General features: G+C 35.6%; 2 protein-coding genes across 6 annotated transcripts in view; one reads left to right on the plus strand and one right to left on the minus strand.

Moving 5' to 3' along the window:
* Positions 1-2,238, minus strand: part of Wdr62 (WD repeat domain 62) — a 255,818-nt gene extending 253,580 nt beyond the window's left edge. For all 4 annotated transcript variants that reach the window (XM_083120947.1, XM_083120945.1, XM_083120946.1 and 1 more), the window contains exon 1: positions 2,090-2,238. The gene's annotated coding sequence lies outside the window, so the exon portion shown is untranslated. The remainder of the gene's footprint in view (positions 1-2,089) is intronic.
* Positions 2,239-2,396: 158 nt separating this feature from the next.
* On the plus strand, positions 2,397-23,733 carry LOC145986665 (endoplasmic reticulum disulfide reductase DNAJC10-like). Of its 2 annotated transcripts, none has more exons than XM_083120949.1 (11): positions 2,397-2,500; positions 4,365-4,536; positions 6,116-6,329; positions 7,046-7,254; positions 8,321-8,527; positions 10,299-10,511; positions 12,302-12,905; positions 15,115-15,251; positions 17,617-17,756; positions 19,266-19,461; positions 21,859-23,733. In XM_083120949.1, exons 1-11 carry the CDS (start codon positions 2,481-2,483, stop codon positions 22,093-22,095), a joined length of 2,349 nt encoding a protein of 782 aa, XP_082977075.1. In that variant the 5' UTR covers positions 2,397-2,480; the 3' UTR covers positions 22,096-23,733. The 2 variants fall into 2 exon arrangements, with proteins under 2 accessions (XP_082977075.1, XP_082977074.1); XM_083120948.1 differs by lacking the exon at positions 2,397-2,500 and adding an exon at positions 2,677-2,828.
* Positions 23,734-25,549: the final 1,816 nt, after the last annotated feature.

The following is a 25,549-nucleotide window of genomic DNA, read 5'->3' on the forward strand; positions in this document are numbered from 1 at the left end:
CATTTTGTTACTAAGACTCCTATCTTTATTTCATAAGTTTTCAAATAAAATACTCGTTCGAAATCTATAATAGACTAAAGTTTCAAGTGCACAACCAGACATCAAGAAACTGTGTCAGGCACATCCTTCTCACGAGAAACTCTGAAGATTTACAATAAAAACTCCAAAATCATCCTTGACAGTTTGTTTACGAACTTACTTTTGTCCTCTGGAATAATATATGAAAACTAAAGTTTGCAATATACTTTTTTGGAATAGCCTCCATGTGTTTCACATTTTTATTCTTGTAACTAATCATAAAAAGTATAAACATAGGAACACACAATAAAATAATAAACATAGGATTGTAACGTTTATTTGTTCCCATCTTTCCACATGCAGCCCAAATGCCATTTTGCTCTATTGCAGATACAGGCCCATGGGCATCCGGAAGTCACCCAAAAGTTATGTATTTCACACATATAATTTAATTTTAGCCACAATAATGTGTGTTAATTATTGCATGAACATCATAAATTTAAATTTAAGCAATATTTTTTTTTAGGGAACAACACTTTTGTTGGAGAAAATGTGCCTTTTTTGCCTTCCCCAGGAAAAAAATCCTGCGGACACCCCATGTACAGGCCTCCAACATATCAAAACACTCCACCAATCAGGCAACCAAAGAAATTCCCCAAAACTCACTATGCAGATAAAACCTATGGTGGGGATACATCAGACATTTAGGCCTAGTTAGGACTATACGGTACAATGAGAAAAAAGTTTGAGTACTGCTGCTCTAGATGAATTCTAAGCAGAGGAATTGAAAACGTGGCCTACCAAAGGTACAGCGGAGCCTAAACAATGAAATTTTCCTTGATGTAAATGGCTTTATACTATGAGAAATATTTTCTCCAGACAAGAAAGAAAATTCCAAACCTAATAAATGTTACTCTTGGCTTCCCACAAAAAAAAAAAAAGGAACAGAACAGCCTCCAGTTTAAAAATGCCTAATACTTAGACTAGAGACTAAAGAGCCAACTGTGGCATCTTGTCAGATACAATGACAGTTGTTGTAAGGTTAGGATAACGTGGAATGTAGTAACTATACTTGAAGAGGGGATAACAATATGTACTATCTTGACAAATGCCACCTTCAAATTAATGAAATGTGATTTTTTTGTGTGCTTATTGTTATCCTCTTTCAAATCTTAATATCTATTGCTGTTTGGTATGCCATTGGGCTTTGGCATATGATGTAAACAAGATGATAATGTTTTATGATGTCCATTATATGTAAATATGTACTTTAACTTTGAACATTGTTTATGGTGTTGGTGCTGGGCTTTTTCAGTGCCTTCTATTGTTTTCATTCTCACCTGGAGCTAAATGGACAATTAACGCAGTAGCGCCAACTTCACAGACATAATATTGGAAGACACATAAAACAATATTTCTACTTATCATACACACATATTTCTTGGGGAATTGAGAGGGTGCAAGAAAGTGGCTGCAAAAAGATGGCGCTTATGAATTAAAGGGTGGAATTTTTAATTTTGTCGCAATTCACATAAAATTGCTGTTATTTAATTTTCAACTTACATTCACCGACGATATATTTTCGTACGCGTGAATGTTTGAATTGCAGATATTAGAGTAGGATAAATATACAGTATAAAAGGAACTTTTGTCAACAGAACATACATAAATATTCTAGACAAGAGTACTACATTATAGCGAAATCAAGGCATTGCGTAACATAAAAGTCATTTCTATGTGGAAGGGAACTTAGAGCATTTTCTTTATATATATGTACAAATTTATTTCTTCCATATCAGATGTAGGTGTACGAACCAGATTTATTTCAAAATTTTACGCAACAATTCAATGAAAACTTAGGAGATAATATACTAATCATGGTATTCATAATGGATATAAGACGTATGATATCATTACATAAAAATCAGATGTGTGTGTGAGGATTTTTAAACGAGTGCTCTTTTATTTACGTATCCCAAATGTTCCCAGATGTACCTCCACTTCAGATAACGGTTCTTCAAAGCGCCAACAATAATATACATATTTAAAAATTGCACTAAATGTCACTTACCTTGAATTAAGAGTGATGTTCAAAACAAGTTTATTTCTCACTCGAAAAAACAACAACCACGTTTCACTTTGCACTATCACTTTATCACACACGAACTGAACGAAATGAATTGATTTACAGATCAAGACTTCAGGTTGAACCACTTGCGGACTCTGTTCACTCTGGTTTGCGCAAGCGCAAAGCGCATTATTCTCTAACCCTCATAGAAGAGATAACCTCAATGGTGAGATTGTAGCAAATGAAGGAATCCGACGTAAAATTATCTTGGCTAACCAATGAACCAATCGTTATGCGTTTCGTAGCTTTTAAAGATGGCAGCCTACATAAGAACAAGTGGGAGGACCAAAGCATTCATATAAAATTGTCTTTTTATATAATATTTACATAATTTATGTTATTTATAGAACTTAAGTAAGTAAGCTACATTATTCATATATTTAATTGTAATCTTATAAAGTAATAAATTTGCTCAATTTTCAAACGTTCTCGTATCAAAATCCAAACTTAACGTTGTTGGTCTCTCATTTGTTGTGTGAATATTAAAGAAAACAATAACATCCACGTAAGATGTGTTATAGTAAATGAACAGTTGTTGTATAAGGTAACACTTTAGTAAGTGCCAAACGTCTGAAATAAGTTTACATAAATGGTGATCACCCCTGTCATACTTTTTTGTCATTTGAATGTCTACAATCTCTGCTACAATTTACCTTACTTGGTTACAGTTCCAGATTACTTGGTAAGAAACTTCAAAACTAAAATAAATCCGAACACTCAAACTTTTAAGATATTTGCTACTTTATGTTTAGTTTACTATTATTGAATAACTATTGTAATAATTTACCTTCTGTTGACTACAATAATTACTACTACTCTTACATGTTTATTTAACCATCTCTTTTCGACCAGTAGGATTACATAATTTAGTTAATGCTAACATTATCGTATGAGGGAAACGGATTCCTTCAAATTTCCAGGAGAAAGTACTTATGGAAATCATTTGGTAACGATAGTATAAGCCAGAGACGGATTTCTTAAAATTTACAGGAGAAAAGAGGAGAAAGTACTTACGGAATTGCGTTCTTGAGGACTTTCTGAAGCCGGGGAAATTGTTTTTCCCCAGCTTGAAAAATGTTCCGGTATTCATATGAGGTAAGTAGCAATGATTTTTATTTGAAAATAAACGAGTTTAACATGTATCCGGCTTATACTACTGTTACCGTGCCAAAAATTCACGATAGCCCCACGAACCATCATGGGGACGAGGTATGCCTACGAGGTAAGGTTAGGCCTGTTGGGTTAGGTTCCATGGTAATTGTCTGTTATATCGGAGACATATTTCTATCGGATATTTTCAGTTTTAAATGGTTCGTACTTACCAATTGTGTATTGCGGAACATAGTTGAAGGTGCCATTATGCTTTTTACACGAAAATAACTTCGATTTTTCACATTATGAGTAATTCTTTTGGGTCCTTTCTTCCGTTGCGGAACATGCAATATGGCGTGCACAGCTGTGGATTATCGCGCGTCGTGCTTGTGTTTTGTCGATTTGGAGTGGGTATGCAGTGTTTCAACCTTCTTAACCGAAAAATACGTACTTTCGTGTTCATTATGTCATTACAAACCATTGATGGATAGACCCAAAAACCATTCACGATAGCCCCACGAACCATTTCCGGCAAGCTTAGGTTAGGTTAGGTTGGGTAAGCATAGTTAAAAAAAAGAATTCTGGTTATAAAAAGGCACGTTTGGAAACACTGGCGAGACTGCATGACTTTCAACGCTCGTGCCATCTGCAGGTACATAATGGAAACAACGGCATAATGTTGTCGCTTTGCACAAAATGCAAGTTTATTATATCAAAAGTGCTTATTTCTTGTTGTGCAGCATTCTATGGTGAGAAAATACCTCCAAGAACTTTCAGAATACTACAGAAACTCATTTCCGTAAGTAGTTTCTTCTGTAAAAATGAAGAAATGTGTCTCCGATATAACAGACATTTACCGGTTCCATTAGCACTCACATACAAACATGAATTAACAGTGATATAACTTGACCGATGAGAGAGAACACTTGTACGACCTATCACAAGTCTATAGAAACTCAATTACGTAAGTACTTTCTCCTGTAAATGTGAAGAAATCCGTTTCCGGGCTTTAAAAATTTTTACCTTTCATTGTATTCTTTTTGTCCTTCCATTACACTTCCTTTTTTAAAAAATCCAGTTTCCGTTATTTTTTTATAAATAATAGCGTATTTTCATCTTGTTACAGTTCCAGAATGGTTATTAATATTTGGCAGATTCTTTTGCTATTAATTTATCTCTCATCCTCATATGGAGAGGATTATTATGATCTTTTGGGAGTGCCAAAAACTGCTGATACTCGAGAAATCAGAAGAGCTTTCAAGAAATTAGCTGTCGAGTTGCATCCGGACAAAAATAAGGTAATGTTTATAAAATTATTGTGATGTGTATGCAGAAAAACAATCTGTTCTTTATGATTATCTCTAGCCTCTAAGGAAATCAAATTATTTTTATTGTTAGAAACTCATGTGTATAGGTTTGATTCCTATGTATGTTATAGGTGTTTCTCTTGAGATTATTATTATTATTTTTTTACATTTCATCAATTCATAATTTGTCCTTATCACACGTAATTTAAAGATGTAGAAAGTGAATAAAATAACTAATGTTCTTGCCAGTTGACACTTAAAAAGGTGGTTGAACCTCCTATTGTCCTAATTGGAGAGCTGGCATGATGTCAAAAACTTATTTTGTTTTCCTCCTCTACAGGTGATGCTGATCTCTGTGGGCCAGTGACCAATGGTACACCCTAAAAATGTTGACTTTTTTTTATCTAAAGATTTCAATGTGTTGCAAAGCCTGAAATTTATTTCAAGATTTCGAAATCACAAATAAGTAAGGTATTTAGTCCCAAAATGTAACCAGTATGCTTCCAGTTCCTTGTATACCAGAACACTTTCACTAGTTTTTTAAGGCAAATTTCATTCTACATGCACAAAAAGACATGAAAATTTAAAGGATAATGTAAAATTACTGTGAGCATCAAACCTAACCTAACATCATAAAATTACGAATAGTTTTAATTAGCTCCACATGTTTTGCCTAATAAATAGATTACGTATGGAAGAAAACTTGTAATGAAATAACATAAATATGTTGAAAGTATGCACTTCCTGCCACATGGTTACAGGAGCAAAATGTGTCAAATAGCACATGTTTACGAAGCCTGAAATTTCTTTCAAGATGTAGAAATCACAAATAAACAAGATATTTAGCTCCAAAGTATGACTAGCTTACATCTAATTCCTCACACCCCAGACCACTTTCACCATTTTTTTAAAAGCAGATTTCATTCCACAAGCACAAACACACATGTATATTTGAATAATAATGTAAGTTTACTGCAGATGTGAAACCTAACAAGAACATTAAAAATAATCTGACACTTTCATCCTTGCAAGCATACTTCAGAGCTTCACCTATATGATAAGTGCAACATCCACTCTTAATAATGTGTTACATCAGTGTGGCAAACATTCAACAAGTGATACTCAATTTATACACAATATTAAAAAAGGAAAAGAAACAAGTAACTCCCCACATGCAACAACATAAAATCACTAATTACTCAGTTATAATGCAGGTTCGATACCCGGTGGATGTACATAGTAGTTCTCATCTCACCTTAAACTGTACGTGCAGTCCCAATTAGCCTATCTATGCATAAAGTGGACTTAAAACGAAATTTTCCACTTTCTCGCAGGTGTGTGAAGGGTCACCAGCACCATACATTATACTTATTATCTTATGACTGTACTTTTCCAAACAATATTTTTCAGGTATTATACGCAGAGAGGGAGAGGTGAAATGCATCAGAGTGAAAACTCAATGTTCCAGTAATCATTTACTGTTAGTTTTATTTAGTTCCGGTAGTTTCCAATTACTTAGCTTCGAGCTTTGGAATTCATCTTCTTCTCTTTCTCTCTCTTCTCTGTACAGGATGATCCAGATGCTCATGACAGGTTTGTTACGATCACCAAGGCATATGAGGTTTTGAAGGATGAAGAATCTAGGAAAAAATATGATTTGCATGGGGAAGATGGCTTAAATGGAAAGGGACAAACACAATACCATTCGTGGAAGTATTACTCTGAAAACTTTGGAATTTATGATGATGATCCTGAAATTATTACATTAAGCAAGAATGAATTTGGTAGGCACTTTTTACATGTTGTTGTGAAGTATAAGATAGTGCAAGTAATGCACATATAGATGGTTCATGAAAGAAAATTTAAAAAATGCTTGCTAAGGAATGTAAAAGTAACAAATTATATACATGTACTAATTACAAAAATGTACTGAAAACCCAGAGAAGTAGAGAAAAGTGTTTTTTTTTTACATGTAAATAAATTCCAGAAAATTGTTCAGTAGGCTAATAATAATTTTAATGATCATTTGTTACATAACATGGAGTATTGCAAAACCTTTGTGTGTGCATTGAAAGATGTGTTCACACACATTTACAATAGAGTACAAGGAAAAAGATGAATCAATCAAATGAGCACAGTTTAAGGCAGTGGAATTTTCTTTCACTTCAGTTCTTATTTTAACTCTACGTGAGCTAAAGAAATGTATTTATATTTAAAAGAATTTACATATGGTCACCATTTTTGCATCTCTCATTTCTATTTAATAGATATGCTCTGCAGCTAATCAACAAAATAGAGTATTTGCTTCCTTCATCCAATGGGACAGGTGAATGACACATAAAATTAAATTTGAATTTTTATAGTCATTATCACAGTCACTACAAATGTTGAAAATTAAAATTCTAGTTATGCTATACATTTAAAATTTCATTATTGATACTGGTATATTCAGGTGTATTTTTACTCTTGCAAATTGTTAATTCATTTTATCATTTTTCAGAGCAAGCTTTGGAATCTGATGACATTTGGTTCATTAACTTTTACTCGCCGATGTGCAACCACTGCCACAAAATCGCCCCAGAGTGGCGAGCAATGGCTCGTGAATTAGAAGGTGTTATTCGAATTGGTGCTGTAAATTGTGAAGACGATTGGTTTTTGTGTTCACAAGAAGGAATTAACATAATTCCTTGGATCATGCTTTATCCTGAAGTAAGTTGAATCATTCATGCATTCTGAGTATTATGTTTGGTGCATCGATTTGTGTAACACTATATTTTTCATGAATTGTCAAAGAATGTTTTGCAACAGCAGTATGGGTAAAGTTTTGTTGCAAATAAGGGTGTTTTAGCAATATATTTCATTATTGTAATTTTATTTCCTTGTGAACATTAGATATATTAGACTTAAAACTTTAAAGCAATGTAGGTATAGATTCAGTTTCATAAATAGTAGTAGATTAGTGTGTTTTAATTGTAATATAATTAAGCCTTGTTTCCATATTAAAATTATATTAGTGTTTTAATTAATTTTAATATTTGTTTAAGCATGGCTTTATGTCTAATGTATGTGCATAAGCACTACAAATAAAAAAATGCTGGTTGTTTGCCTGCAAATTTTAGGAACTTTATCTTTGATGTGAGAAAGCCTGCAATACTTGATATAAGTTTTATATAAATTTTAAGAAATAAAAAAAATGTGGGATAAGTGGTATGACTAATTGTCAGATGAGCATCACTTACTGTTCTTTTTGTTCCCATTTATTAATGATGTATAGCTAGCTCCTTGTGCAACCCCCCCCCCCCAATTTTTTTTCGTTAACATGAAGAATGAAACTTCTTTTGAAGAAAGTTGGGCAGCTTGTATTAACTAATATTATTATTTGAAAGAAATATGTTTTATAAATATAAATGAAACACACATACATATTTACATGCATATATTTTTTTTACAATATAGGGTTACCTTATATTTGGTTGACACAAACTGTTTCCATATCAGAATGAGCTGTGCTGCTGAACTCATTAAATTGCTAATATTCAAGTTTTTCTATTACAAGAATTTACCATGACTGTAAAGTTGATGTATAATACAACTTATGCTTTCTGTTGAATTCTGGCTGTAAGTCAAAATCGTCATGTCCGATTAGTTGCTACCATATACAGATGTAGCTCATGCAATTACATATTCTTATTGAAGGTGCAAAATGGTCGTTGCGTAATATTGCAGTTTATATTTTGTATTCGTATAACACCAGTGGTATTATTTGTTTTTTCAGGGAAGAAGATACCAAGGTGATTACACAGCAGATGAGATGGTGAATCATGTTCTTGACTACCTACCCATTGAAATTATTAACTTGAATGAAAATAATTACCGGGAACTTGTAAAGGAGTACAACACTGAACCTTTTCTTGTATTCTTCTGTGATAAACATGAAAACTGTCCTTCATGGGAAACAAGAACCAAAGTTGCAGCAATACTGGTGAGTTTTTTAAACAATAAGATTTAAAAATTAAGAAATAAGGTCTCTTCTTTCAGTGGCATGCCCAGGATTTTTGAAAGGGAAAGGTTATGTAAACATTTTCTTGGTAGTCAACCCTCATTTTGTCATATTTTCCACCTTTCGCCTTCTTTTTTTATTTTTAGGAATACTGGGCCAAAGGGAAGGGGGGTTATAACTAGGACTGAGCTGATACCAATACTCATGTATCGGTATTGGCCGATACCAGGGGTATCGGAATCAGTAAGTATCGGTTGATATTTTTGCACCGATACTAGCTAATACCATTGTTTTTGAGTCGTTAGAGGCACGGCAAAAACCAATTGTCTTTTTCCATTTCTAATTTTAGTTCACCTTTTTTCAACTTACTTTTTGTTTTAAAAAAAAATGAAAAATAATTCTGCATTTGTTAAATGAACCTGTAGTCAAGTTTCCGGGAACAGCATATGCGTGACACAAAGATCTGTACGCAGATAAGACTCGCGGTCAAGTATCTTGGAAATGAAGCGTAGCGTGAAATTATCCCCATAGGAGTTCGCTGCTTCTGTTTAGTTCTCTTCGAAGTCTACCAGGCTTTGTTCGTACAGATGCGGTCTCGTGTAACAATAACCCCAATGAGGTCCCGAAAGCCAACGATGCACCTGTTGGTAATAATCCTTCCACTGTCTTTGGTGTTTGTGGACATGTCTCAGACATAGTGCATAGCATTTTCCTGGAAATTCAAATAACTGGGCTAATCCCCCTTTTCCTTTCCAACTTTAGACTTTTGTTTGTCAGCAGGCATGTTTCGGCACAAGGAACGCAGCAGGGGAATCATTTTCTTTGGTCGACAGATGACGGCAGTTAGTTTCTGGAAAGTGTAGTGATGGGTTTGGATTTCCTCCCACGCCAAGCAATAGAACTATGCATTTAATTTTTCTTAGAAATCATTTGCTGAAAGTATATCGAAAGCAAAGTCACTTCGGAATATCACTGTACTGAAGTCAATCGCCTGATATAGAAGCAAGAGATTGGTAAGTTTTCATTCTTTCCTTACATTTCGTTTACTAATTATTACTCTCTTTGTTAAAGGATAAAAAAGAGACTAGATTGGTTTTTGATTACAGCTTTACTGTTAGTTTTAGACGTCGTGTCCGGAGCTGGTAAATTGCCAATTATTCTTGTGATCACGAATGATTTAATGTTAGTTTTGGAAGAGTGATTGATCCCTTAGTTTTAGAGGAGGTTGAAGAGGCATAGTCTCATTTTTCAACATTGGGGAAGAGGAGGACGACGACCACACGATTGCCTTGCTCTTAGATATTTCTGGGATCTCATTCCTCTCTAATATTTGAAACATCTGATCGATTGTCACTTAAAGAAAAATGTAAAGTTGAGATGCATCATTGCAACAGAACATCGTTTGGTGGGTTTATTTTTTCATCGCCCCTCGACAGAAATGCATACGTATAGAATGTAATAATAATAATAACTACACAGATGCACACACATATATATATATATATATATATATATATATATATATGTATAAATATAACCTTTGTTATTTTAAATTTGGAATTATACAAGTATCGGTTCAAAGTGCTATCGGGTCAGCCCTAGTTATAACCCCCATCAACCCCTCCCCCTCCTGGGTATGTCACTGTCTTCCTTCAATCTCAAAAATCAAAGAAAAAAATAGTTTACTAAGAATTCACTGCACCCATGTATTACTTTTGCAGCATTTCTAATGTATCTTTTCATCTACTTTCAGAACAATCTTGTAATCACTTGTATTGTAGATTGTGTGAAAAGTAGTGGGCTGTGCAAGAGACTTGGATTTGAGGATGGCACTGCCTACTTTGAGCCAGCAAAGGTTACAAAAGAACATGCTCACTTAGTGGAAAGTTCGGAAGCTAAGGAGATAGCTAATGAAGTTCTGTCTTTCCTACCAGAAGCCACTGAATTGGATAGTGAAGCATTTCAGGTAATGTACTATGTTAAATTTTAATATAAACATGCACTTCTCGTGCTTAAAACTAATTTATTTTTTGGGAAATTCCACGAAAAATGGTCCTACCCCATATAATGAACAAAATGAGCCAATCTGGAAATTACCAGGCTCATTCGGAAAGTAATCGCCGTTTGGCTGTAAATAAAAATCCCTCAAAGATACAACAAATTTTTACTTTACATCTGAAAGGTACAGCTGTCTTCTGCTTTTCAACATAGTTGCCATGTAAATTCAAGACTTGTCATAGTGTTTCACCAACTTACCAATCCCTTCTGCATAAAACTCGGCCGCCTGGGAATTCAACCAACCTGTCACAGCATTTTGAAGATCCTCATCGTCAGCGAAGTGCTGTGCCCCAAGCCACTTCTTCATGTGAGTGAACAGATGAAAATCAGATGGAGCCAAGTTCAGGCTGTACGGGGGATGATCAAAAACGTCCCATTTTAATTTTACGCAAAAGGTCTTGTGTTCACTGAGCAGTGTGAGGGCGAGCGTTGTCATGCACGAACACGACCCCAGATGTCAGCAGACCGCGACGTTTGTTCTGGATGGCTCTTCTCAGTTTCTGTAAAGTGTTACAGTAAACTTCAGAAGTGATTGTCGTACCACGTTCCATGAATTCTTACCACTCTACGTACCTCGCATTTGGCGGGATTTTCGATGGCAGCACACATTTTGTGCACATGCGCGGCATTACGATGGTCTCACTAGCACAGCTGGAGGCTTACTGAATCACAGATTGCGTGATGTAACAACGGTTGCGCTCTGCCCACTACTACTAGTGCCACGCCACAATGGCGGTTACTTTCTGATTGACCCTCGTATTACTGTTTTTAATTGCATTAAGATTTAAATGTTGGGAAATGCATATAATTTTCATGTTTTCACCAACAAAATTTATTAGCATCTGTAACCTGTAAGTGGCACAGACAAATGAAGTCAAACTTTACTACAGTTTTAAAGTGTCATACACGTAACACATTTTCATTAATGCTCTTCATGAATTCGGGCTATGTCATCTTACTCATTTGTCAGCAGACACCACAAGTGCTTCATAATTCTATGAAATCAGTTCATTTTGAATATTTTAATCCAAGCACATATGTAGAACATTATATTTTATGTGAATGTCACACATGTAACACTATTCATGTGTTGTTTTGATATATATACGTGTAATTTTAAGAGCAACAAAATGTAACAGTGTATTAAAATTATTCTAAGTATAGTTAATAAAATCTCGTAACTAAAGCAGGGGAGACAATGAAATTGTTTTAACAGAAGTTCATTTTTTTTGTGTGTTTTGTTTGATTCATGAAAGGAATGTGACAATTGAAACGTAATTACATTTTTGACAGTGTGGAAATAATTAGAGTAACATCCAAAACGTTTTTTTAAAAAATTGTATTAACACCACATATTGATATAAAAACAGTGGCAGATTTTACGTGCTTTTACTTTTTGACTCTTTATTTTCACATTTTGAGTTGTTAACCCAAAACATGGTTTGCTGAAACTTAGTTTTTTGTTGTGAAAAAATAATTTCACCTTTCGTTTTCCTGCTCAGTTCGTGTGTTCCTTCTTCCCTTTCTCTCTCTTTTATTTCATTAAGATCTGTTCTTATTTTGTTGCATTTTTCCATTTTTCTCTGTAAGTCCTGATGCTTGTAGCCACTCTTGTGGACTTCTTGTAATTTCTTTCCTCTTTGTGTTTTTAGTCTTTAATTACAGTATTCTTACACTTGATTTCATATTCTGTTGCAGGACATGGTAACACGATTGAAATTAGGAGACGAGGCTTCATGGTTAGTGTATTTCTACATTGGAGAGGCAAGGAACAATTTAGAACTTAAGAAAATACCAGCATTATTAGAAGGAATGAAAATTGGAAGGGTAAATTGTGCTAGGGAACGTTTTCTGTGCCAAGAGATGCACATACAAAAGTACCCTGTTTTCTCCGTATTTAAGAGTGGTGGAGGGTACGAGTTCCACCATGGACGAGAAACTGCACACGATGTCGCAAAATTTGCCCGTGAAAGCGGAGCATCTGCCAATGTGCGAATTTTGACTCCCAAGGATTTTCCACAAGTGATTGAAGATGGGTCCTTGTGGTTCGTAGATTTTTTTGCACCATGGTGCCCACCATGCATGAAGTTCCTACCTGAATTTCGGAAAGCCAGCCGCATTGTGGATTTTGTGCATTTTGGAACAGTTGATTGCACCATCCATGTTACCCTTTGCAAACAGTATAATATCAATTCGTATCCCACAACTATTTTATACAATAACTCCAAACCCAACCACTTCTATGGATCTCACACTATGGAGGAAATCGTGGAATTTGTTCAAGATATGAAGAATCCTCCAGGTAAGTTGTTTAAACAGTTATGCTGTACAATGTCAAGTGCGTCTAGTTGGTGCTTCTGAATGGCACATAGGAAACCCAGGTTCGTTTCCCAGCATGTGTGGTCAGAACAGAAGGTGTTTCTCAAAGTATCCATGCATAAAATGGTACAAGGGCTCATCCATCTTCTAATCAATGGGTGACTGAAAGCAACCCAGTGACCAAAGCATAATAATAATAATAATAAAAGGTAAAGTTTGCCGTGCACGTACCATCATGCCATGAAGGCACATTCAGAGAATGTGGTGGTAGGACCGAAGCATGGTGCTGATCAAATTTCCTGTACTGTGGACAAAATTTAAAATGTTCTTTTGTGGCATGATCAGCTCATTTCCATCTTCAGGAATTTGAGTGATTTATATTAATAAGTAATTTGTTTGTCAGTGTATTTTAACATGTGAAAGTCATGTTAGTGGCTCTATATAATTGTGCAATCTTAGCTGATCACTGTACAAAACTGGATCATGATATTGCCTGAACTTTTTTTTTTTACTTAAAGTAGAAAAAATTAAAAAGTTAATATTAAGTACATTATGTATGAAAATTTTAAATTGCTGTACCACTTGTTTCAGAAATTGTATTAATTGTTTTCAATCAAGGGTGGAACAGATTAATAGCTTCTCTATCAACATTGTTCAATATAGGCATATTGTTATCTGTAAAATTACTGATAACTTTACCAATCCAACATATACAGGGGATGGACAAAAATATGTAAACACCTGCAAAAATGCACATTACCTTTATTAATATTGAGTAGGACCACCTTTGGCATGCAGAACGGCCTGCAGTCAACGTGGAATGGACGAATACAGGTCACGTAAGGTTGTCAAAGGGATGTTGTACCATTCTTCCTCGAAAGCAGCTGCAAGTTGTTCTAGAGATGATGGTGGTGGGTGGCGGTCTCGCACCTCGTCCTCCAAAACCGACCACAGGGGCTCAATAATATTGTCTGGTGATTGTGGAGGCCATGGCAGATGTGACACTTCATCTTCGTGCTCATCAAACCAGTCCTGGACGATGTGAGCTGTATGAACAGGGGCTCTGTCATCTTGAAACATGGCATCACCATCTGGGAACAAAGTTTGCACCATGGGATGCAGCTGGTCACTCAAAATGATTACGTAGTCTCTGGCAGTGACATATCCATGCAGGGTGATGATGGGTCCGGCAGAATACCAGGAGATGGCTGCCCAAATCATCACTGAACCACCGCCATGCTTCACTCTCGGTAACAGGCAGTCTGTATCGTACGCTTGTGCTGGCGTTCTCCACACGTACACTCGGCCAGCAGTTGAAAACAATGTAAAGGATGACTCATCTGACCAGATTACAGTCTTCCAATGCTCCATTGTCTAGTTTCTATGGGCAATGCACCACTGTCTCCGTCTAGCAGCATGGTCAACAGTCACGAGTGGTTTGGGAATTGCAGATCTGCCATGAATACCCTGCTTGTGGAGTTCTCTTTTGACTGTTTTGACGCTAACAGGGTTTGTAAGCACTGTATTCAGCTCAGCAGTGACTTTTGGAGCCGTGGTGATTTTCTGCTTGGTCACAATTCTACCCACTGTGCGTCAGTCTCTGTCACGCAACACACACTTGCGTCCACGCTGGTGCTTCGCTGATGCGGTTTTTCCGGAAGTCTCGTAGGCAGTCATGATCTTCGAGACTGTGCCTCTTGATACACCAAACATTTCCGCTACTTTCGTCACGGAAGCTCCCACCATACGTGCACCCACAATTTGCCCTCTTTGAAACTCTGTCAGCTACGGCATGATTCACGATAACCTGCACAGACCGGTCGCTGAACTGTAACTGGCACATCTGTCAGGTTGGCCAGGGTGTATACCTCACAGGAAGTGCCAGTGACCAGAGCACCACCTACCATTTAGACGCAGATCGTGTTTGGAATGGCTACCTGTTTTATACCAGTTGTTTCCATATTTTTGTCCATCCCCTGTATGTAAATAGTCTGTAATTTAGTGCAATATCACTGTTTTTATGAATATAAACATACTTATATGTTCTGGTTTTATTAATTCATTTTCTTCTAGGAACTCTTGTAATTTTTTATCAGACTGGTAGAATATCTGTTATCAGCATATTAGTTATTAGAATGTGAAGAAAATCATCTCTGTTATTTATTTTTTTAAATTTTTTGTCTTATTTGCAGTACTGAAACTTACATATGATTTGTTCTATGATTCTATTTGGAAAAAATCGCTGGAGGAAATTTGGTTGGTTGATTTCTTTGCTCCTTGGTGTGGTCCATGCCGACAATTTGCTCCAGTCTGGAGAGAGTTTGCTAAGGTACCCTGTTCTCTTCTTTCTTTCTGTGAGCATAAGAATGTTACAATCATGCCATTATGTTATTTATTAAGCACATTGATCAGAAACCGGAGGCTTGAGCAGATACTTATTGGGGTAAATTGCATAATTTTCATTAATTTTGCACCAGGATTGTGTGGGAAATGTGTTGTCTGATTAAATGTCGGCTATTTTAACATATCGGCAAGAGTATCAGCGTTGGTATTGCTATAGATTCAAAGTCGCATCAATTCAGCCCGTGATGCAAATTTTATAAATCTGTGTAGCGTAGAATTTATAATTGGAATATATAACCTACACTTCGTACCAATATATACACATGCAAATGAGATTCTTTGTGATAATGCATTAGAGGTGACTGTGCACAATTGAGCACTTCTGATTTAGAAATACGAGGGTCACTATTTATATTTTGAGCCTAACAATGAAAAAACAGGAATTTGGCATTGAAAACTGCTTCTTTGTTTTTCGAAGTATTCTCCTTTATGGTCAATACACTTTTGCATTCGTTCGAACCATTTGTCAAAGCAGTTTTTCCAATCTTCTTGAGACACCTCCATAATATGGTTTTCGAACGCATCAACGGCGTCTTCCGCCGACGAAAATCATTGTCCACGCAATTTATTCTTGACATTCGGGAACAAGAAGAAGTCATTGGGTGCCAAATCAGGACTGTATGGCGGATGACCCATCAATTCGATTTTTTTGCCTGTTCATAAAGTCGGTTGTTAGACGAGATGTGTGACAGCTGGCATTGTCTTGATGAAGAATGATCCGACGGCGTTTGTTTGTTTTCCGTATTTGACCGAAGACCTCTGGCAAACAAATTGTTGTGTACCATTCAGAGTTGACCGTTCTACGTTCCTCTAAAGGCACAGTTGCCACATGACCAGTTTTCCCGAAAAAACAGGCGACCATTTGTTTCGATGTGCTTCGAGCGCGAACAACTTTTGTTGGATTGGGTTCATCTTGAAACACCCATACAGTCGACTGCTGTTTACGTTCCGGCTCATATGCATATATCCATGATTTGTCACCTGTTACAATCTTATATACGTCTTTTGAAGCACCACGATTGTATTCATTGAGCATTTGTTTGCACCAATTGACGCGAGCGTCTTTTTGAGTTTTTGTCAAATTGTGTGGGATCCAACGAGAACATACCTTTCTCACAGCTAAATGATCATGTAATATTTTATATATGCTGGTGGAACTAATGCCTATGGTTGCCTCAATCTCACAGTATGTCACATGACGATCTTGCAGTATTAGGTTTTGCACAACATCAATGTTTTCTTGAACAACAACTGATTTTGGACGACCTTCGCGAATCTCGTCGGTGAGCGAATGGCGGCCACGATTAAATTCGTTATACCAGCGTTTCACAGTGGCAAAGGATGGGGCTTCATCGCCAAATGTGGAAGTAAGTTGATCGATGCACTCTTGTCTTGATAATCCACGTCGAAAATCGTAAAAAATCATCTCACGAAAATGTTCACGAGTTAATTCCATTTTATTGTTGTCGCGCAATCTCCAAGGCAACATAAACAACACAAATGAAGCTATTGACAAAACATTTGAAGTACGTTATGGTCAATAATGCCAGACGATTCCGTGCAAACGTCAAATCGCGCCTAACTTCAATCAGTGTTGCCAAGGCTCAAAATATAAATAGTGGCCCTCGTATAAACTCAGAATGAGAGCATAACATATGCCTTGTGCGAGCATATTTATAAATATTTTTTTCCTGCATATACACTTTTAAAACAATGTTTCAGGTAGTTTCCATAATGTGAGTTGACAGGAATATCGGTCATGTGCTACAGATTGTGTACAAAATTCTCTTTCTTTCTGTTTGGTTCTGTTACTGCGGTGGCTCAGTCGGTAAGGCATCTAACTACCATTCTAAAGGTCCCGGATTCGATCCCCGGCCGGTTCAAACCTGGGAACTTTTCTAACATTGGAAGCGGCCCTGGTGTCCACCCAGCATCGAATGACATGGTTACCTGGGTGAAACCTTGGGGGGTAAAGGCAGTCAGGGGCATGATGCTGATCACATCATCCCCACTCACGACCGGATCAAGAAAGTGTGCGGCATTACCCCCACACCCCCTATACGCCTTCATGGCGTAATGCTAAGCTATCGAATCTGTTTGGGTTCTTGTGCATTACTTCTCTACTCCGTGGGTTAATCTTGATAATGAACTGGATAATGGGACACACATAATGACATATGCATGCATCAACCAGGATCCAAACCTACTACCTCTGGCTTTGTAGCTAAAAAAAGATTTCAGTTTCAGGGAATGATAGGTCAATGTATTAATAATCATATTTATATTTTCAGTCAATGAAGGATTTGCCAATGGTTCGCATAGCAGAAGTTGACTGTGTAGAAGAACAAGGCCTTTGTCAAGAACAAGGTGTAAGATCATATCCAAGTGTGAGATTATATTCTACCAATACCTACGGTGTAGCACAAGTAAGGTAGGTGTGGTAATTTCTAAACTGCAATGCAGCATGTATAGATAAAGTAAAATCTATCATTAGAATTTATATTTTTATGCCACAAGTTATGAATCTGTAACACGAACTTTGACAGAAGTCCCACTTCAGTTTTCCAAATTTTTGTGTGTACCTAGATTATTCCACAGTTATGGAAAATATTTTATATAATGCATTGTTTCAGATTAAAATAATGGTTTTAGATTCCTTTCCATCCCTAGGTAGATCCGAAAATTTTAAAAAAACTTGAAATATGATACAGATTGTGGCTTTTGTCAAATGGTACAAATGAACACCTATTTCTGACTCGTGCTTTGACAGGGTATAGCTGGGAAAGTTAGGAAAAATCAAGTATTTTTGTACTTGCCAGGATTTGTGAATGAAAATAAATTCCACTTTTTCCCTTGAACCAGCTTCTTGATAGCAAATATTTTATACCAGTACAGTCAAAAATAAACTGAACTTTTTCAGTAACATTTATTGCACATGCATACACCCTTTTACAGAACACCACCCTCAAAGTAATGACGTTGGGCAGTGACGCTCTTCTGCCAGTGTTCAAAACAACACTGAGGGCAATCTTTGGACTCCTTCAGAGCGCGTGTCGCACACGTCGCCTTCGTCAGCTGAAGCGAATCCCTTCCCTTTGAGCAACTCTTTCATCTTTGGAAAGAGATAATAATCAGCTGGAGCCAGATCCGGAGAATATGGAGGCTTCGGAAGGATTAACCCAGTTCACTCACTGCTCTTGAAGCGTCATCTTACCACCCTGGCGAACTGCGGTATCGGCACCAGATAGCCTTCGCCGTAACATGTTTACCTTGAGAGCTACATGAACAAACTGTCTGCTACACATGTACTACCATACCAACTAACCCTCTGCGTAGCCGCAGGCGAGTCATTGCAGATACAATGCTGTGGTGGCCAAAGTTCAGATTATTTTTGACTGTACTAGTATAAAAATAGTTTTTTAATTTATTTGGGTTCATTTCGTTTACACAATGTTAATAGAGAATGCAGTTTAGCACTTAAAAAGACTTACACAAATACATAATAATTAACTATAGCTTTTGCAAATGGTAACAGGAGCTGTGGAAGTTGGTAGGCAATTAAAGTAAGTTTTTATAAAATAATTTATAATATATCTTATAGTGTTTCTGGAATGGAGTTAAAATGTTCATTTATTTACAGCACATTCCCAATGACAATGATGCATCATGTTCAGTTTTTCATCTAAAATAAATTTTAACTGTTTCCTGAGGATGAGTAATTTTTATTAGCTGAAACATCCAGTCTGCAAAATACACCATTGTTAATTCTTTTATTACAAATTAGTAATTTGAGTGTGATAACATGGACAATTGTGATGAACTTTATATTCTGCCAGGTAATCTACTACATTATAATTTGAAAGTGAGTCAGTTGAAGTTCATATATAATAATAGTACCTAATGGATCCTAATTTTCCATTTATTTATTATTTTATTGTAGCACATATAATGAGCACTTGAATGCTGCTGGATTGAAGCACTGGCTGTTTCAATTCCTCCCATCTGATGTTGAATTGCTCACACCACAGATGTTTGAGACAATATTGAGAAGCCAGGAGCCGTGGCTGGTGGATTTTTATGCACCTTGGTGTGGCCATTGCCATTCCTTTGCTCCAGAATTTGAACAAGTTGCTCAAGTAAGTAATAGCTCTTGCATTAAGGCTTTGTGTTATGATTAAGGCTCATAAAAATTACATTACTAAAATAAAACAAGTCTAAAAAATTTGAAAAAGAAGTGTACTTTCAAAAAGGCTGTCTTACGTCTCTCCCAACGTTTCAGACTAATTTCCGAATCCATCAGCAAATAATCCCAGAAATTAAAAATTAACAAAAAAGTTAAAAGAAAAGAAGATAAAATGAGAAGACTGAATCATGCAGAACACAAAAATGAGGCTGATTCTTGAGTTGAGATCCTTGTTAGTAATGTCTGGATATCATGTAGTGTCAGATAGTACAGACTTCCCTGATTGCATACTGGTAATGCTATTGCCTTGTGTAATTAAGGGCTCTCTGGTTCAATCATCAATGGAGGCACATTGATCAACTATTCAAATCTCATTTTAATGCCAGTAGATGGACGGTATCCAAGAAAATAGAGTGCTGGCCCCTGTGGCGGAGTGGTTAGCACATCGTGCTACGACGCCAGGGATCCCAGGTTCGAATCATGGCCTGGGCATGGATATTTGTCAGTGGCGTAGCGTTATAGTGCGCCCGGCGTTCCCAGATTTAAAATTTCAAAAATGCTTAAATGCTGTGATTATAAAGTAAAACGTGACTAATTTCATATATGTTTGACCTTCATGGCATTATAATAGCTATTTTTCGCGATCCGCTTGCAACGCTCCACTCTCAACACTCGTTCTAGCATCTCTTTTCAATGCCTTTCCCGGGCGGATGCCGAACAGGTTCAGCGTACAGGACTCTATATTCCTTGCTGCCTTTCTGGAGGGAAAACTTCGATTTCTACAGCAAGCGCGTAAATGCTCTCTCGTACGCCAGCGTACGGAGCAGAGAGATCTACCGTGATTGGTTCATGTGACCCTTCCTGCCTTCTGAAGCAGACGACGGGAGTATAATTCCTACCTGGTTCTTCGCTCTTCGAGCTTATGCAACTCGTGCTATGTGATGCTACAATACGCAATATTGACTGACGTAACTTTACCAATCTCAAATATACTACTTCTTAATGGCCACTGCATTGTATAATTTATCGCACAAACAGCGATGTGCATTAGAAACTAAAAGATCAACCCAGTTTTTGTCAAATAAGTTGGTGAAGTCTTCGTGGTAGAAATTCAGCCTGTGGCTGCTCTACCACTTAACCTGCAAAACTATTAATTTTTTTAATTGTATTTTTTCGTTATTATCTAACTACTTAATAATGTGTCAATGGAAATGTTTAGCATTCATTTGAAAACTCGTAACACGAATGGTCTCTGGACAAAATTATTTTTAAATATTTATCAAAATTCTCAAGATGTAATAAACAGTGGTCTGAATTAATAATCGGCACTGTAACGCCAGTAGATTGTACGATATTTGGATCATCCACTCTGCTTTGCACAGTGCATCAAGATGACAGAGGTCCCTGGTTCGAATCCCGGCGTGAGCACGGGTGTTCTTTGTGAGTGTCCCTTCATCAATATCATCACTCATATTCATATTCGCAATCAAAAGTGGTAGAAAAGCGAAGTAAAATAAACCAAATATCAGTAGTTGGATCATCCACAACAATGACGTCTACTGTTGTGCAGAGGCGCTTGTGATTCATGTAGGTTTTAATGACTTGCATCATGCAGAAAGGTATAAAACACCAGAGTTCAAAACATTTGTGGCATAGTGAGGCATCTCATTTTCTATATAAAACATGCATGGATGATGTTTTATTGAAAACCCAGCTGACTTCAGGCAAATAAACAATACATGTGGTGACTAATACCATAAGTAAATTATTAAGCAAGAAAGGTCACACCCTTCCTTCGGACTTGGCATTCCCACCCAAAATGTCCATGCTACGCCACTGATATTTGTGAGTGTCCATTCATCAATTTCATCATATCATCACTCATCCCCATCTTTGCAAATTAGTCAAAAGTGGCACAAAATGCAAAGTAAAATAAAGCAAATCAAATCAAAATCAAATCCAAGAAAGTAGGCAAACAGGAGTAAGTGGACTGATTAAAAGAACACATGATTAAGAACATAAAAAAGTTTTAAAAATCTGAAGATGTAACTGAATTTGTTGAAGCTTGATTGACACTTGACTAATAGAAATGATATTTCATGTGAAATAATTGCAAAACAATGAGAAATAAAAAAAATAGTCATTAGAAAGAAAAATTATTGTTTTCGTTAGTGCTAATTAGTGATCACTTTAAAACTGTAGGTCCTGAAGATGATTAGCCTATCTAAGTATAAAGGAGCTGTAAAACAATCTGCTTTTAAAAAAATACAGTAACACAAGGAAAATACATTATAATTTATTTCATATTTATAAACAGCACATTGATTATGTTCTTTATTTCTTTTATTAGGCATTGAAAGGAAGGGTGAAAGCTGGAAAAATAGATTGTGAAGCATACTATGAATTTTGTCAACGAGCAGGTGTCCGTGCATACCCATCAGTTTATTTATATGAAGGAACTGAACATTCTTCTGACATGCAGAGCATTCGTGGAATACAGATACACAGTCAAGTTAAATCTGAAATATTGGCGCATGTAAATTCTATTATAGAGCAGCAGCAACATCTAGACCATGATGAACTGTGATAAATGGGCATGTTAGTGATATGTGTAATTTAACAACATTACCAGCACCATAACTACTTAATGTTTTCCAAGTGAAAACTTGACAGCATGGTTTTGTCATTTTGTGATATTTTCAATTTCATATGATTCGTATTTATGTGAACGAGAGCAATTTTTACTGTTGCTTGCTTTTTTTAGATTCACTTTTCCTTTTACAGTCTTTTTTTTTTTACATGTATGCTAGCTTTTCTTTACAATCCAGCATGTGCACATGAATCTCAATTTTTATTTATTTTCTATTTATTTTTACTATAGTTTTGACATCTTTGTTAATTGTATCATAAACATACTCTTCTTTACCCAGATTGTGCATTCTTACAACATCGATAGCACAGAATAATTACATCTTTTAATTATATTTAAAGCTGGCATATTTTTTATGATTTTCAACTGTTAAAGAATAATGTTCTTCAGAACTTTTGAAATATTGTATTAAGCACAGTAATGTGAAGGTTGTTTTTCAATTTGCCCCCTGGGTTTGAATCCCGGTCAAGGCATGTAGTTTGGATCCCTCATTAAACTGTATGTCCGGTCCCAACTAGCCTGTCTGTTTATAAAGTGAACTTAACACAAACAAACAAACACTATTTAATTTTGGACATCTTAATTTTTCTACATAATGCTATTTTATTTTTGTGTTCCTAGATAAATTTTGGTTGTTTCCCAAGGAAGTATTTGAGTATGCTTAGATAGATCTTTTATAAATGTTAATCTGATTGAGAAGGTACATTTTACAATTGAACACACATTTCTTTAAATTTATTGGTATACTAATCACATAAAATAATTTTATTTTTGGCAAAAAAAAATATATCTCATAATTATGAATAAAATAATAAAGGCCTCCTCTCATGAAACAAGGTAAATTTTAGTATTGTATCATAATAAACAAACAAAAAGGATAATATGTATAGAAATTAAGTGTAATACACTTCATATACATTACATATTGGTAAAAGTTATTTTGATTTTCACTTTCCTGACATCTTCATGTTGTACCAAAGATTACTGTGAAGGTGAAAAAAAAATATTTTAAAATTTTTCAAACATATCATTTTTCTGCAAGATTGTTATTGATAAGTGTATTTTGACATCCAAACCTGAAATTAAAAAATGTCCACTACTTAGCAAAACTGCAGTGTGCAAGATTCATTGCTTTATTGTGTTAATGTATTCCTTGTGACTAAGGTGTAATCAGCATCATAATAATTACATTTTTATTACAAGCAATACAACATTCAAAAGAAAATCTAAACTGTGGTGCTATTTGTAAAAACGCTTAATGCTTTCTTATTCTGACTAAGCTAAAAGGAAGTTTCAAACATGGTGCTATATTCATGACACACAATTTAGCATGGAAGTGCTGTATCGGCAAATAGCTATTGTTTCAATGGATGGAAAATATTGTTTTTATTACACGGTGTGCATAATATTGTTTTCCATATGTTCCTTCTGATTGCATTTCATGTATGTCACAATAAATTTACACATCAAAATGTGAATTTAGAGTCTTCAACAGAAGTGTACTTCACAACAAATGTGATTCCCTCTGTCCATTTTGAAGAAAAGGTTGCAAAATAAATCAGTATTTTACTTAAATGAATAGTTATATTTTACTATCCTCATAGAATACTAATTTACAAAGGTGATAAAATACTATGCATGGTAAAATTGTGTAAACTGTTGGAATTTTCAGTTCGTTAGGCTGCTGAAAAAGTCAACATGAGAATTACTGAAAATATGTTTTATACAATGCAAGGTGCATTCCCAGGAAGCAATTACTTAAATGTCAGTTAATTTAAAGTTGTTGAGGTTGCCCAATTTCATACAAAGCTATAATTTGTATTTTTGTTATTTAGCATTACAGTACTTTTGTGCAGGGTTGTAAAAGGTCCAGGAATTTTAAATAAATTCAATTCCGGTCCAGGAGAAAAAATCATCAAGCGTAAATGGTTTCTGGATCATAAAGAGCCTTTTTATCTGTAAAGTATTTCAATTCGGTCCAGGAACCTTTTTCTCGATCAATTTAAATATGGTCCAGGAACCTTTTTTCTGGATGAATTTAAATATGGTCCAGGAACCTTTTTTCTGGATGAATTTAAATATGGTCCAGGAACCTTTTTTCTGGATGAATTTAAATATGGTCCAGGAACCTTTTTTCTGGATGAATTTAAATATGGTCCAGGAACCTTTTTTCTGGATGAATTTAAATATGGTCCAGGAACCTTTTTTCTGGATGAATTTAAATATGGTCCAGGAACCTTTTTTCTGGATGAATTTAAATATGGTCCAGGAACCTTTTTTCTGGATGAATTTAAATATGGTCCAGGAACCTTTTTTCTGGATGAATTTAAATATGGTCCAGGAACCTTTTTTCTGGATGAATTTAAATATGGTCCAGGAACCTTTTTTCTGGATGAATTTAAATATGGTCCAGGAACCTTTTTTCTGGATGAATTTAAATATGGTCCAGGAACCTTTTTTCTGGATGAATTTAAATATGGTCCAGGAACCTTTTTTCTGGATGAATTTAAATATGGTCCAGGAACCTTTTTTCTGGATGAATTTAAATATGGTCCAGGAACCTTTTTTCTGGATGAATTTAAATATGGTCCAGGAACCTTTTTTCTGGATGAATTTAAATATGGTCCAGGAACCTTTTTTCTGGATGAATTTAAATATGGTCCAGGAACCTTTTTTCTGGATGAATTTAAATATGGTCCAGGAACCTTTTTTCTGGATGAATTTAAATATGGTCCAGGAACCTTTTTTCTGGATGAATTTAAATATGGTCCAGGAACCTTTTTTCTGGATGAATTTAAATATGGTCCAGGAACCTTTTTTCTGGATGAATTTAAATATGGTCCAGGAACCTTTTTTCTGGATGAATTTAAATATGGTCCAGGAACCTTTTTTCTGGATGAATTTAAATATGGTCCAGGAACCTTTTTTCTGGATGAATTTAAATATGGTCCAGGAACCTTTTTTCTGGATGAATTTAAATATGGTCCAGGAACCTTTTTTCTGGATGAATTTAAATATGGTCCAGGAACCTTTTTTCTGGATGAATTTAAATATGGTCCAGGAACCTTTTTTCTGGATGAATTTAAATATGGTCCAGGAACCTTTTTTCTGGATGAATTTAAATATGGTCCAGGAACCTTTTTTCTGGATGAATTTAAATATGGTCCAGGAACCTTTTTTCTGGATGAATTTAAATATGGTCCAGGAACCTTTTTTCTGGATGAATTTAAATATGGTCCAGGAACCTTTTTTCTGGATGAATTTAAATATGGTCCAGGAACCTTTTTTCTGGATGAATTTAAATATGGTCCAGGAACCTTTTTTCTGGATGAATTTAAATATGGTCCAGGAACCTTTTTTCTGGATGAATTTAAATATGGTCCAGGAACCT

This window comes from Lepisma saccharinum, chromosome 4 (assembly GCF_977018435.1).
Source record: "Lepisma saccharinum chromosome 4, izLepSacc3.1, whole genome shotgun sequence".
In the NCBI taxonomy this organism is placed as follows: domain Eukaryota; kingdom Metazoa; phylum Arthropoda; class Insecta; order Zygentoma; family Lepismatidae; genus Lepisma; species Lepisma saccharinum.